General features: G+C 48.4%; 1 protein-coding gene across 2 annotated transcripts in view; it reads right to left on the bottom strand.

Annotated features, from left to right (window-relative positions):
• Nucleotides 1-14,975, bottom strand: part of ITGA11 (integrin subunit alpha 11) — a 664,683-nt gene that overhangs the window by 191,156 nt on the left and 458,552 nt on the right. For both annotated transcript variants that reach the window (XM_069624240.1, XM_069624241.1), the window contains 2 exons: nucleotides 13,166-13,314; nucleotides 8,476-8,616 (listed from right to left, as the gene is read on the bottom strand). In XM_069624240.1, the coding sequence (XP_069480341.1) occupies nucleotides 8,476-8,616; nucleotides 13,166-13,314 (290 nt within the window). The remainder of the gene's footprint in view (nucleotides 1-8,475; nucleotides 8,617-13,165; nucleotides 13,315-14,975) is intronic.

The following is a 14,975-nucleotide window of genomic DNA, read 5'->3' as shown; positions in this document are numbered from 1 at the left end:
CCAAGTGTCCTGTGTAGAATGGCCATCAGAGGGATGCCAGAAGAAGACTGTGGCTGTGACCTGCATTGGCTCAGCTAACCACCACGACGCAAGCCTCTGCCTTTTTCCTAATTGTGGAGTTGTGTAAGAGGTGGCTACCTCCATTGAACCGATGAGACGAAGCATCCCGCAGCCCTGCTTTCTGTCCTTACCTTGCCAGAGCTCGAAAGCGTGGCAGTGCTGCATTTCACCCGTATCGACTGCCACGGTGCATGGATTCCTCCTAGCTTTGTGGCTGGAACCTTCACGAGCACCCTCATCACTGCAGAGATGTCTTCACCTTGCTGGTGCCATCCTTTACTGCAGAGCATATATTTACTGACTTGTGTAGCCCGCGGTTACCATTCGTCGTGAATGTTAATTCTACTCCGCCCAAAACCTACCTCCTCCAGAGTCTAAGCCTTACTTCTCTGCACTCCGCCACTGACAGCGTTACTAGACTTTGCTCCAGACCTTGCCTGCTCCACTACATTGGCTTCTCTGAACTCCTCAGCAGAACAGGTTCTGAAAACCCCTCTCAACAAATCCGTTACCCATTGGGAGGATCCGGGTCCCTCCAATGGCCAGAGAGGGGCTTTGGCTAGACCACCAGAGTATATCCCTCCCCAATACTCAAATCTGCCAGAAAAGCCAGCATTGCTTAGAAAGCTCTTCATGTGGTCACCTGGTCTTAAAAGCAGAGTATACATTTAGGTCACCCCCTGGGATTAGGTGGGCTTACATTCCATTTAAAGGTACCCTTTCTTTTTTAATATAATAAATGCAACACAGGACATCAGCTTGCTACAACCACAAAGAACCTCAACACCTTTCACCACAACACAAACAACAGTGATATTGTGCGCTTGCACCCGAAAAGGAACTCATGTAGGACCACAAATTGACCCTATTGGCCAACCCTCACTCTCTGCACTTTACTCACCTCGTGCAAATTCAAACTAGCCACCCTCTCATGGCTTTTAAAAGACACTCTCCCCAAAAACACAACGCTATACCTCTAGCACCAACTGACACACCCATCCTCCAGCCAATGCACATCACCTCTGCAAGCATGACGTCCTCTCTCTGAACACAAAGGCCTCACTGCAGCTAACACATCACGCCTAGAAATCAGTTACTCACACAGAGCTCACGGTATTTCCAATCTGCACCATCAACACAAAGCACCACCATTTCACTTGTTCACTCTCTTTCCAAATAACAATACCAACCTGTCTTCCAGATCCAGCAGAACACATGGGGACCATGCAAAGAGCAGCTGTGCACAGTACAAATCCTAATAACATATGTGTTTTACTTTGTGCTGATTGAGCAAGACTCCTGAGACTAGATTCCTACTCACTAGTGGAAGCGTGAAATAAGGGCACAGTCTCTTGGTAAACCAATGCTATTGCACCCACGATTCCCTCCTGTCATTGCTGGCATATAATTGAATGATCTGTGCTGGGAATGATGAATGATGTGGGCCAAAAGGCTAGTTCCGAGGCAACACATTTGTCTTGGAAGCAAGACAACGCAGTGCAACACAGGTGCAAATCCCAGTGTGATAAATCAACATACGGAACACCAGTGGTCCAGAGATGAATATCGGTTTCTAAACAATCAATCAGCCCCACACCTCTAGTACATCAGAAGGGATATGAACAGATTGGAAACATAAGCAAATTATAAACCTCCTTGTCCAATTTTGGTAACGTGGCCGGAACGGCAGGCTAACCTATGCAAGGTCATGGATTGTTGGTTAGTTGCAACACAGTGAACATACTATTATTAATTAATGATAAAAGGGGCTGTTCAGTCAAGGTTTAATACAAAAATATACTTTATTATTATCACAACAGACAGTTGTAGCACGCTACAAAATACAACCCACCCTGTAAAGGAATGCAGAGGACAGACATTTTCAAGAAGGAAAAGAGATTACTCTGGACACTAACAGGAGGTTAGTCGGTAAAGTCATTCATCTCAATAGTTCAAGGATACTTGGCTTCAACACAAAGGGGGCATTGGGTCGTAGAATGTCACTAGCGGCCTTTGGAGAAGGACCAGGCGGACAGAACCACAATGTACCTTGTGCTTGTAGAGGTTCTTGGTGCTCAACAGGGTCGAATCGGTTTCAGGGCGCTTTGCAGCTCCTGCGACAGAGTTCGAGACAGTAGACAGCTGCAGGTATCAGGCAGCAGGCAGTTCGGTGAGCAAGGCTGGACAGAATGCTGCGGGCTGGCCTACATGGCGGCTCGGGGTCAAGAATCAATGTCTCATTGCTGGTCGGTGGGTCTGAGGCACTGGTCGAGCCATCTCAAGCAGCGTTTAGAGTGCAGATTAACAACAGTCAACTGTGCACTCAGTTGCAGCTCCTCCTAGCTTCTTCACTGGGCATCAGTCGTCCGTTAAGGCGGGTGGCCCAAAGCTGAGGAGAGTGTTGCAGGCAACTGCCTTGTCCTTGGTTCAGAGACTCTCTGGCACATCCCACCTAGGAAGCTTGCTTGCAGAGCCTAGCGGGACATGCTGTGTGCTGGCTGGGTACTGGTTCTGAAGCTGCTGGAGGGTCCTCTGGATTCAGTCTCTCCCTCTGTTCCCTGGGAGATGTTTAGAGGAGGGGTCTTGCTTCTCTCTTTGGAAATCCTGGCCTTCCTTCACTGGCAGAAGTTGCAAGGCAGACTGTACATTCAGCCAGGGTACAAATTAGTTCTACTTGTTACTCCTTGTGAAGTCTTCAGATAATCTTGCAAAGGAGGGGCTCAACCCTATTTTAAATCCAGATGGGCCACAGTGATTGGTGTAGGCTAAGCCTACCTTAATGAACCAATCCTTGGTCCCCACCAACAATGTCCCGTATGCATCAGGTCATAACCAGAGTGCTTTGCAACAGAAAAGGTAAAGAGGTGAAAACATGTAATACTAAGTCCCACCCATCTTCCTGTCTGTTGTGGATTGAGGGGTCTATATGGTTAATTGAGCTCTCTGTAGTTCCTAATTAAAGCATCAGTTCTCCCTTGAAGCTGCAGCGAGAGCAGAATTTCTGTCTCAATCAATCTATATACTTATACCTTCTGAATGGAGTCCCTCTGCCGGATTGACTACTGAAAATACATAGGGCCTCATTACGAAGAGGGCGGTAAGGGGTTAACAGAGCCGGTAAAGGTGCCAGATCCGTTAACCCCTTACCGCCCCATTACGAGGTCCGCTCGCGGGACCCACTCAGGATGCCTGGTTTTACCACGCGTCATTAGCGGGTCCCGCGAGCGGCCCAGCATGCTAACAATGGTCCCGTCATTAACGGGCCCGTTGTTAGCATGCTCCCCATTCCCATTGAGCTCTATGGGGGCTCAAATGGGAATGGGGATGGACCGGGTCCAGGTTCCCTGAATGGGGAAATACCGGGCCCTCCAAGGTCGGAATGGCCTGGTATTTCCCCATTCAGGGAACTCGGACCCGGGTTTGGGGGTAGCCATGCCCTTACCTCCAAACTCGTAATGATGCCCATAGTCCCAGACATGAGAGGTCACTTCCATTGATACTGAGAGGCGCAAGCTGGCTTCAGGTTGACACAGTGCATATCAAGGGTTGTTGTGGTTTTCCTGTCTTTTGTTAGTCCTGCGACCAGGCCTCCTGTGAGCCTGTTTGAATTAACTCTGATTAGTATGCAAAACTGTCACCAGCAGCTAACAAAGTACAGGGCGGATCCATGGAGCCTTTGTTGGTTAATTAGGCTGGTCTTTGCAGGAGGAAGGTTTTGCCTTCCCCTTCTGAGATGTCTTGGTATACTCTTGGCTGTCATATTCTAATTAACTCTGACAGGGGGGTGGCGCTTGTAGGATGTCCGCACCCAGAGTACAAAGGTCTATGTGTATGTCATGCGGTGAGCATAGGAAAATATATGCAGATTAGCCCCACACAATCTTCTGGAGGTTGATCTACCATCATTTGATTTCATTTAAATTTCAAAAAAGCCCAGGCGAGCGCACACCCACTATGTGGATGGTCGAGTTTCTCACACCGGGACCTGCACTTAGTGACTGGTATTCGGTATTTTGAGTGGTATACATGATTAATTAATTAATCTCTAGGGAAAGGGGAGTACAGGTGTCTCGATGGGCTGATTGGCCCCAACCCTGAGGATGGGACTTGGTGTATGGAGTCCCTCCTCTTGTGTGATCTTCTCTCTGGTTGTCACACCCTAATCCTCCCCCTTAGGTGGACTCCCGGAGCCTCTCTGTTCCTCACTGTGTGATTATTTCCCTCTTTGGATGACATTCCTCCACCTGGGAGCTGGGTTTGCCAGTGCTGCTGGACCATTCCTCTATTCCCTTGAAGAGCCAGAAGCTGTAGAGTCACTGGTTTCAATGGAAGCCAAAGCACTGTGCTTGGACAGAGCCTCACTCCCCGGGTCTCTGTATAGAGAACATGTCTCTATCTGGCACCATGTTACAGTCCCCTGTCCTCAGAAGGGGACTAAGTGAGGGTGATCCGATGATCCGCCTCCCCGGTGCCGACCATCTGCTAGCTTGAGAAGGCACCCGTCCCTTAGTCAACCACTGGAGGTTCCCAGAGCGAGGCAGGCAACTTTGTCAAAGATGGCATGAGTAGTTCTGCATATAATGGCAAAAGGGACCTCAACTAGTCGATTACTTATGGAATTAATTAAATGCATGACAATTGATACTTATGGAATTAATTAAATGCATGAAAATTGATAATATCCTGAGCAGAAACTTCCCTTCAAAAAGCATTATAGTTAATTGGCCGGTAGAACAGAGAAAAGACGCACCCATACACTGTTCATTTAATAGGTACGCAGTGATGTTACAGGAGGCGCCGGAAGAGGCAATGCCATTGACTGTTGCCTTTCGCTGTGCACCTGGGGTAGGGCCTATCCTTTCCCATAAGGCTACCTAGTGACACCCATAGTGTCTGCTCATTGGCTGTGGGATGTGCGGGATGCTGGCTGGTGGAGCCACACTCATTCTGGCCATCACTGCTTTCTCCCTTGCTACACACAAGTGTATTTCACAGAAGAGGGGGGAGCTGGAGGTGGAAGCAAGGGAGCAGCAACAGATGCAAATGTAGCTTTCTAACCTTAGCCCTCATTACGAGGTTGCCGGCAATCCTGTATTACAATTTACCGTCGCCTGACATTGCGGTGCTGCCGGGATATCACAGGCTGTGGTGGTACGGTAGGTTCCCATTCCCATGCAGTCTCGTAGGATCCATGGGAATGGAAACCTTGAAGCACCATCACCGTTAGTAACAGTGCCGGTGCTTCAGTGAAAAAAGTGCTGGTAGGGGCCTGAACTCCCGGCAGGTCAGGCCTGCCAGTAGTTCAGTGCCCCTACCGGCAGACTCGGAGTGACCGGGTCCAGAAAAGGTGCCAGTAGCTTGTTATCAGCACCTTTATTTCGAGACAGGGGGCCTCGTTACGAGTTTGGGTTTAGCCATGCCGGTAAAATTGTGAAAATACTGGTAATGGGCAATTAGCGGGGTATTCCGGCCACGCCAGACCCGGTAATTACCCATCGCTGGGTGCCGGTACCCATTACTCCCCATTCCCATTTGAGCCCTATAGGGCTCAATGGGAATGGGGAGGACGGATGCACCGCCACCATTCATGAATGGTGCCGGTGCATCAAACGAATTGTGCTCGCGGGTGCTGATCTACCCGCCAGGTCAAACCTGGCGGCCAGAAAGACACCCGCGAGCACAAGTCGTAGTTTGCCAGTCTGGTAGCAACAGTGCCAGTAGCTTACCGGCACCGTTACTACAGGACCGGCAAACTTGTAATGAGGCCCAGAGTCACTTATAATGAGGCCCCTTGTCTCAAGAATTCCACATAGACAATGACCAAAAGTAATGATTTCAAAAATACATGGAAAGCTTTTGGATCTTAACTGAGAGCAGTGTTTGGTCTTTCTCTGTTTATTTCTAAAAGGTAGCACTCATTTTGCCTGGATCTACAATATAAAACCGAATTCCAAAAGCTTGAATTACAAAATTGCGAAAAGCCCACTTGACCGCATTTTGCAATTCTAGCTTTTGGGATTTTGGACGTGTGTCCTCTGCTGGACATTTAATGTATCTGGGGACACCCCTGCAACCCCGGTAGCCCGTTATATCAAACTAGGGGAGCGGGGATACCCCTGCATTCATTGCTGCCCTTATTCGCTATTATGGCCTTCGGTCTTTTCTACTGGGCCGAATGCGCACTAAATGTGCATTCAGCCTTTTTTTCGGTATTTTGGGGAAACCCATTTTGCCTCAGCTCAGTATATTGTTTGTGTGTTCTGTCGAAAAGTGCCTTTCCTAATTCACAGCAGACTGTGCCCTGTGTTCCACATGTTACCAAAACCACTGCTCCCACCACCCGTCAGACTGCTGGCCATTGTGCACAGATCACTCTGTGGTGCAATATGGCAGTGCAGTGAGTAGATAGAAGACCCTTACTGCACCATCACAAGCATGAGATCCAATGCCATGTGACCCCTTGCAACTATGTGTGTGCTGTATGTACTGGGTGCTATATAGTACACAACTAGCTGTGAAGCGGTGGAGCTCTGCACAATAAGGCGATATAGCAATAGGAGCAGAATACCATTCTTATGATTAGAATGTAAAAACAGTTAAGAGTTGAGCGGTGCTGGGTGAATGCGGCGGTATTACTGTATACCACTACATTACGGCACCGCCCAGATATGAGTTGGGTGGAAAGTTGGAGGATTCACCTCCAGCTATGAGATGGAGGTAAATCCACCAACTTTCTGCCTGATTTTGGTCAAATTACCATTGGCAGAATTACTGCTGTGGTAATTCCGCCAAAAAATGTTCAAAAACGATGGTCTGGGGGGTTGCCCAAGCAATGCCAGAGGTTAAGATTTATTCTAAACTTTCCAGCCATCAACCCTTTTGTTTTGCCATGGGGTGTAATGGGGACTAACACCGCCACCTCCAATTGTGAAGCATGAGGTAATACCAGAGGACCAAGTGGCGGTAACGGTAATTCCGTTACGTGGTATCCCAGCGAATTGACTGCTCAGATACCACCAAACTTATAATGAAGCCCAGTAAGGGTACAGCTGGAAGGCTGTGGCGAGAGGGTATGGAGGCTTGCAGGCAGGATAATACAGATATTCGGAAGAGGGAGGCAGACCCGATCTTAGTTCATTTGTAGGTGCGCCTGCAGCTGTGCTCACTCTGAAGCCATATTCCTGAGAGTCTCAAACCTTCTGACGCCCCTTACTACTCGCTTAAGCCCCTGGGCCTGCATCAGCCATTCCCACTTTGCCATCATCTAGTGGCTATGAGAGATCAAGCAGGTGTGTTCCATGTCAATTCCCTGGGAAGACCCCAAATGAGCACAGTCATTGAGCTACTCTTTAAATGGCCCTGTCTTTTTTATGCTAATATTCACCGGCTTTAGGGAGAAATTCTGACTGATTTTTTTCGTATTTTCTCCTCAGGGTCCACACTTCTAATCATAGTCACTTAGTTTGAATTGTCAGTACATTTTAGTCAGGTATAATCAGGAGAAGATGTCCACCAAGCAAACAAGCGCTTACATTGTTAAGGGTCCACCTCATAATTAAATAGGTGGGCACTTAGGGGTTGCTTGGGGGGGCAGCAATATGAAGATTCCAGTGGCCCCTGGTGAAGGACTCTTTGCGATCCCAACTCTGACAGGGAGGGGGCCAGCCCCCCAAACCTCAAGTCAGACCAGTCGCACCAGCACAGGCCACACCATTGTGATTATGTGCGTCAAATACAGGTGAAAACAATTAAAAACGCAGGCAGCCTCACTCACCCCATACGCGCTTCACGAGTACAAACCCACTCTAGATCAGGACAGGTCACAACAGCATTTTTGCACAGGCCTCGCAGCTGTGCTTTTATGTAACAGATAGAGCTGAGAACACAGAATTGCTCACCATAGAAATGCCACACACATGGGGACAGACCTGAGATTTCAGGACAGCCCACAACATCACTTGCACAGGCCTCACAGCTGTGATTCTATGCAGCAAATACAGATGTAAACAAATGATCCTTCTCCTGCTCGCTACTTGCTAATTCACGGCTAATAGGCCGTTTGGTATGACTGATCGGCCCAGCATTTGTAACACGCTCCACTGGAACTCTTGAAGCAATCCAATCTACTAGCCGCCATAAGAGATCTGAAGGCTAATGCCCCAACCCCCCCTTCGCCACCATGCTAAATCCCTAGGCCAGTGGCGCGGACTTTACAGTGCCTGGATACACTACTGCGGGCAGAATCATACAGCTGCAGAGGAGCACACATGCATCACACCTGCATGTATCACATTAGGCTAGCCCCTTGGGTCCCACGGACTCTAGCCACGGACAGGTAAGACCATGCGGGCCCACAGCACCTGCCTTATCATTTCAGCACCCCCACCAGGGGAAAGCATGACGTTTATGCATTACCTCTCTTAAGACGTACACGTACACCTTGCCTCTTTCTCTGCCCTCGCTGAAGTACATGGGCGCCCCAACCAAAAGAAGGTCTGTTATTCCATCGCCATTGACATCAAGGGAGTCAATTTCACTTCCATAATAGGATCCAATCTGGCAAAAACAGAAAAGGGACAAGGCAATGTGTTAGCGAAGACCCTGAATGTCCCAAGAAGTGATCTTGAGCACTTGCAAGAGTGTTCACTGCAGCTTGTGTACACTTGCATGAGTGTACATTGCAGCTTGTGTACACTTGCAAGAGTGTACACTGCAGCTTGTGTACACTTGCATGAGTGTACATTGCAGCTTGTGTACACTTGCAAGAGTGTACACTGCAGCTTGTGTACACTTGCATGAGTGTACATTGCAGCTTGTGTACACTTGCATGAGTGTACAATGCAGCTTGTGTACACTTGCATGAGTGTACACTGAGCTTTCGCTCTGCAGATGAATGACAATTACAGAATGGAGCTGGGGGGCTTTGAAGGTACCACATCACAAAGGATAACATAAAGCTTTCTTGATGGACAGATGGGCGGTTGGAGGGCAAAGCTGGTCAGTGGAGGTGGTGGAACCCAGGGAATTGCTTTCAAACGAAGCTGGCAGCTGAATGCAGAAGCCTACAACTGGAGTAGGGAGTTGCATGGAGCAGCCTCCCAGAGGACAAATGGGCGATGGGAACAAGCTCTCCAGGGGATGTGGAGCCATGCAGCTCTCTGCTAGTGTAGGCAGTGGATGAAGGGAACAAGTCTGAGAGAAGGAGGAATGTTTATGGTGCAGCATCCCAGTGAAGTGATGGATGAAGGGAACGATCTCTCAAGGAGGAAGAATAACCACAGGGACATCCCCCAAAGGAAGTGGTGGATAAAGGACCCCTGCCCCAGGGGAGGTGGAGGATTCGTGGAGCAGTCAATTGGAGGAGGAGGTGGTGGATGAAGGAGCCCGGCCCCATAGAAGGTGGAGGATTAATTGAGCATTCTACTGGAGCAGGCGATGGATGAAGGGCTTCGGGCCCCAGAGGAGGTGGAGGATTCATGGAGCAGTCTACTGGAGGAGGTGGTGGATGAAGGACCCTGACATAGTTTATTGCAGGGTTGGCTCTGTGTCTCCTTCTGTTTGTTACAGGGATGCACTGTGTTTGCTGACCATGTGTTACAGGGATTTCTGTGTTACAAGCCTAGCTCCACAGTTCCTGTCCATGTGTTACAGGGATTCCTCAAACCCTTGCATTTGTTACAGGGATGGCCCAGTGTTTCCTGTCCGTGTGTTACAGGGATGACCTTGGACCTTGCATTTGTTACAGGGATGGTACCGGGTCCCTTATTGTTTATTGCAGGGTTGGCTCTGCACCTCCTTCTGTTTGTTACAGGGATGCACAGTGTTTCCTGTCCATGTCTTACACAGATTCCTCTGTTACAAGGCTAGCTCCACAGTTCCTGTCCGTATGTTGCAGGAATTCCTTTGACCCTTGCATTTGTTACAGGGATGGCCCAGTGTTTCCTGTCCATGTGTTACAGGGATGACTTTGGACCTTGCATATGTTACAGGGATGGTACCGGGTCCCTTATTGTTTATTGCAGGGTTGGCTCTGCACCTCCTTCTGTTTGTTACAGGGATGGCACAGCATTTCATGTTAATGTGTTGCAGGGATTCCTCTGTTACAAGGCTAGCTCCACAGTTCCTGTCTGTGTGTTGCAAGGATTCCTTCCACCTTTGCATTTGTTAGAGGGATGCCCCAGTGTGTTCTGTCCATGTGTTGTAGGGATTCCCCTGTTACAAGGCTAGCCCCCCAGTTCCTGTCTCTGTGTTACAAGGATTCCTTTGCCCCTTGTATTTGTTACAGGGATGACCCAGTGTTTCCTGTCCATGTGTCACAGGGATGTCTTGTCTTTGGCCCTTGCATTTGTTACAGGGATGGTACTCGGTCCCTTATTGTTTATTGGAAGGTTGGCTCTGCACCTCTGTCTGTTTGTTACAGGGATGGCACAGTGTTTCCTGTCCATGTGTTGCAGGGATTCCTCTGTTACAAGGCTAGCTCCACAGTTACAGTCTGTTTGTTACAGGGATTCCTTTCAGAGATTACCTCAAATAATCTCCAGAAACAACCGCAACATCACTATAGAGAACCTCAAACCTTTTCTTGCGCCTATCAGTAAAGCTAATGTACTCACGCAAAATAACAACCCAGCAGCCATAGTAGACCTATATAACAATACTTTAGAACTAGCCCTCAACCAGATAGCTCCTCCCAAACAACGAAAAGCCAAAACTATTGCCCACTCCAACAAATGGTTCTCAGCAGAATTAAAAGCTCTCCGTAATATTAAAAGAACTGCAGAAACTAGCTGGAGAAAAGCCCCTTCTCTCCACTAAAGACAAATTTGCTTCAGCTGCCTCCACCTACAAATCCGCCATCTTAAATGCTAAGAAAGAGACCTACAACTTGAGAATACAAAATGCCAAATCTGGCACCAAAGAACTCTTCTCTATATTAATAGAACTTGAATCACCACTGCCCCCTACAGAGGACTGCATCAAAGACAAGGCTTGGTGTAACAATATCCAGCTCGCCCTCGCTAACAAAATTGCCCTCCTACAAACCAAGATAGAAGCAAAAAAAGCTAGCATTGCCTTCAAGCAGAACCCCAGGAGCAAAACTAACCACACTACCCCTATCTGCCCAGCTTTCCACTTCTCACCAGTCACAGAAGAGGAAGTAATCAAGATAATCGCCAGCCTCAAACCATCCAACTGCAAAGGTGACATTTGCCCAGCATCCGTCATCAAAGATGGTGCTAATGAGTTAGCCCCTCTCATCACCTCTCTGATCAACTCCTCCTTCAAAAACTCAGGGGTCCCCAACAACCTTAAAGAAGCGTGGGTCCTACCCCTGCTAAAAAAACCTAACCTAGATCCCAACATCCCCACAAATTACAGGCCCATCACCACAGTCCCATTTCTTCTCAAAATCTTGAACAGGGTAGCCTATCTCCAAATACAACAACATTTGGAAGAAAACAACCTCCTAGGCCTGCGACAATCCGACTTCAGACCAAGGCACGGGACTGAAACTGCCCTCTTGGATCTAAAAATCCAAATGGATGACGCCAAAGACAAGGGCAAACTGGCCATCTTGCTCTTGTTGGATCTCTCTGCTGCCTTTGATCTGGTTGACCACCAGATCCTCACTCAACACCTCTCATCGGCTGCTGCATTCTCTCAGAATGCCACTAAGTGGATCCAGTCATTCCTGTCTGACAGGACGACTAGAGTCTTTGCCCCCACTGCGGCTGCAGACCCTATCCCAATCACATGTGGAGTGCCGCAAGGCTCCTGCATTTCTCCCACACTTTACAACATCTTCACGAAGCTCCTATTTGACCGTCTTGACGATCTGGGTGTCAGCTACACTAATTATGCAGATGACACCCAGGTCCTCATCACGCTCACTGGCAGCTATGAAGAAGATGCTGCAAAGCTTAATGATATCTATTTAGAAATCCAAGCCTGGATGGCCACACACAGTCTTTGCCTTAACGACGATAAGACAGAATTGCTTATCGTAGGCTCCCAGGCTCGCCTCAACAAACTGGACCAAAGGTACCAATCCTTTACCATTGATGGCAACATCATAAAAGTCTCCAAAGAGGTTAAAACATTAGGTGTATACCTCGATTCTACCCTATCACTAAAGAAACAAATAAACTCTACCATCTCAGCTACCTCATACACCAATAAATTGATCAATGCCTGTAGGCCTTTCCTCTCCACCTGTAGCTGCCTCACCCTATCTAGAGCGCTGATATTGTCTAAATTAGACTATTGCAACACACTCTACTTAGGCACTACCACTAAAAACTTGAACAGACTCCAGATCCTGCAAAATAATGCACTAAAATGTGCCCTCAACCTCCCGCGCAAGGCGCACATATCCACGGTTAGAAAAGAAGTCCACTGGCTCGCGATCCGTGACAGAATTAAGCTAAGAACACTGGTCATCACCCACAAGTGCCTATCACATACTGCCCCACGATACCTTTCTGACAAATTCGCTAGACACTGCCCCATTAGACCCACCAGAACACCTTACCTACACCAACTAAAGATCCCTAATTATAACCTAAAAACAGCAGGGGGCTCCAGTTTTCCAGTGCTTGCAGCACAATGTTGGAACACCCTCTCCACTACAATTAGATCGGAAGCCGCATTCTGGCCATTCAGAGCCATAGTAAAATCATGGCTACTAGCCTAAACAGCCAGAGTCTCACCGACATGACCAGCTAGCCGCCGCTCTCTACCTGTAGTAATGTTTACTCCACCTACAGCCTATTCAGGACCAACCTGTAACCCGGTCCACATTAGCCACTGTAACTTTTTTTTTTCTTTTTTTGCATATTCTCTGTACATACTTTTATTGGTATATTCTACTCTTGTATGTAAACATTCAGAGCCTGGACTAATGTATGTTCTGTCTGTTGTACTATGATGCTCGTGTAACGATATGTAACTCTGCTGTACACATGATTATGCGCCCAGTTACCTGAGGGTTCGGATGCGCTTTATAAATAAACAAACTAAACTAAACTAAACTAAACCCTTGCATTTGTTACAGGGATGGCACTACCTGTTTGACCAGATTGCAGGCCTACTTGTACTCCATTACCTGTTCTCCTTTCAGAGACTGATGAATGGTGAGGTTCTCGTTGTTGTGCATGGTGAAAATGATGACTTTGCCCGTGTGGTTGAACCTGGGGGCTCCAGCCACATAGACCCTTGCGTGCTTCCGCGTCATCACAGAGGTGACGGTGTAACCTGTGGACAGAAAGACACTTGTCAGCTCCGTTATTCATGCCTCCCAGCAGCTCTTTCCGATTAACAACTACCAGGATTTTTGTTTCTGGATATTCCCACATTATTTTCCCAAATCCCTGTATGGTACTAGACAAGAGTGGTGAGTCCTCACTCGGTGGAGAGGAAACTCCTTCAAGGATTAAAACTGGGCTGGTCAAATAGGAATGGACGAAAGGACTCGCTGATGGCCTTTCGATGGTCTCAGGGGGCTAGAGCAGATATCAGGACACACAACGTGTAAACGTGGGTAATATCATACTGTTGAACATATTCAAGAATGACATGACAGGTGGGCACAAGCCCTTCTGATCTCACCCCACAATTTGGGACAAAGCCCTCACTTCAAGTCCTGCCCCTTCCAGACTATAGGGCTGCATTACAAGTCCGGCGGTAACCGAGGCGGTAAAACCGCCTGGTTACCGCCGGACTCGTATTACCATTCCGCCTCCGTGACTCCCAGAAATACCAGTGCATTACGAGCCTGGTTTCCCGGGAATTCCGGAGGCGGAATTTGGTAAGTCCCTATTCCCATTGAGTCCCACAGGACTCAATGTGAATGGGGAAGTGGAAACACCACCACCATCTCGTGATGGTGCAGGTGTTTCCACGTCCGCCTGCAGACGGGAGGTGTTCAACCCGCAAGGTCAGACCTGGCGGGAAGATCACCTCCCACCTGCAGGATTCGGGATCGGGCGGCCCGGAATTAACAGTGGTGGTGGGTTTACAGCCACTGTTAATTCCGGACCGCCCGACCTGTAATGAGGCCCAGATGCAACAACCAAATACCCCAAGCTTCAGCTTACCGTCCCTCCAATGCAAACACCCTACCCCGGAGCACATGCTTGTAATGAAGCCACACACACATGGGTCCTCATTACAACTCCGGCGTTAACCAATGGCGCTATTAGCGCCATGGTTAACGCTGGTAACTTACCGATTCCGCCATGGTGAAATGGGGAATTACCACCCCATTTCAAGGTTGGCGGGGCGGTAATTCACCATTTACCATTGGCCCTCCCCATTCACATTTTTGCCCCATAGGGCTCAATGGGAAAGGGGAAGGCGGTAATTACGGTACTGCAAATTGTGGTACCTTAATTACCTTCAAGGTCCCTTTGCGGGTCCCTACCTGGTCCAGACCAGCCGTTAAGGTCGGGAGCCGCAAAGGGACCTCGTAGTAAGGCGTTAAGGGGTTAACGGCGCTGCAACCTTTTACGCCGCCGTTAACCCCTTAACGCCTGGGTCGTAATGACCCCCGTGGTAGCGACCCCTGACTCATAGGTGTCATTTGGGGTGTGGTTAAACACTTCCTCGAAGAAGTCGTGTTTTTGGTGGAAGTGGATATCATGAATGATGCCACTTTTTAATGGCTTCGGTAGGCTCCCCATTATTTGTGGAGTTTTTAGTGAATTATATTGGACTCACCGAGAGTGCCTTGACCCTAAGGGTTTAGGATCGAGCAGCCAAAGGATTCCCACCACTTTCTGAATGGGTCGCGCAAATACCAGTAGCGCAAATTGCGGTATCGTTATTTGCACCTTTCCCATATCCATTGAGCCCTATGGGGACTCAAATGGGAATGGTATTTTCAATGGGCACTTACCGGTCCCACAAAGGTCCGA

The sequence above is a fragment of the Ambystoma mexicanum genome, chromosome 11 (assembly GCF_040938575.1).
Source record: "Ambystoma mexicanum isolate Mex_15411 chromosome 11, UKY_AmexF1_1, whole genome shotgun sequence".
NCBI lineage: Eukaryota > Metazoa > Chordata > Amphibia > Caudata > Ambystomatidae > Ambystoma > Ambystoma mexicanum.
The sequence above is the reverse complement of the archived record's forward strand: the minus strand, read 5'-3'. Positions and strand labels throughout refer to the sequence as shown.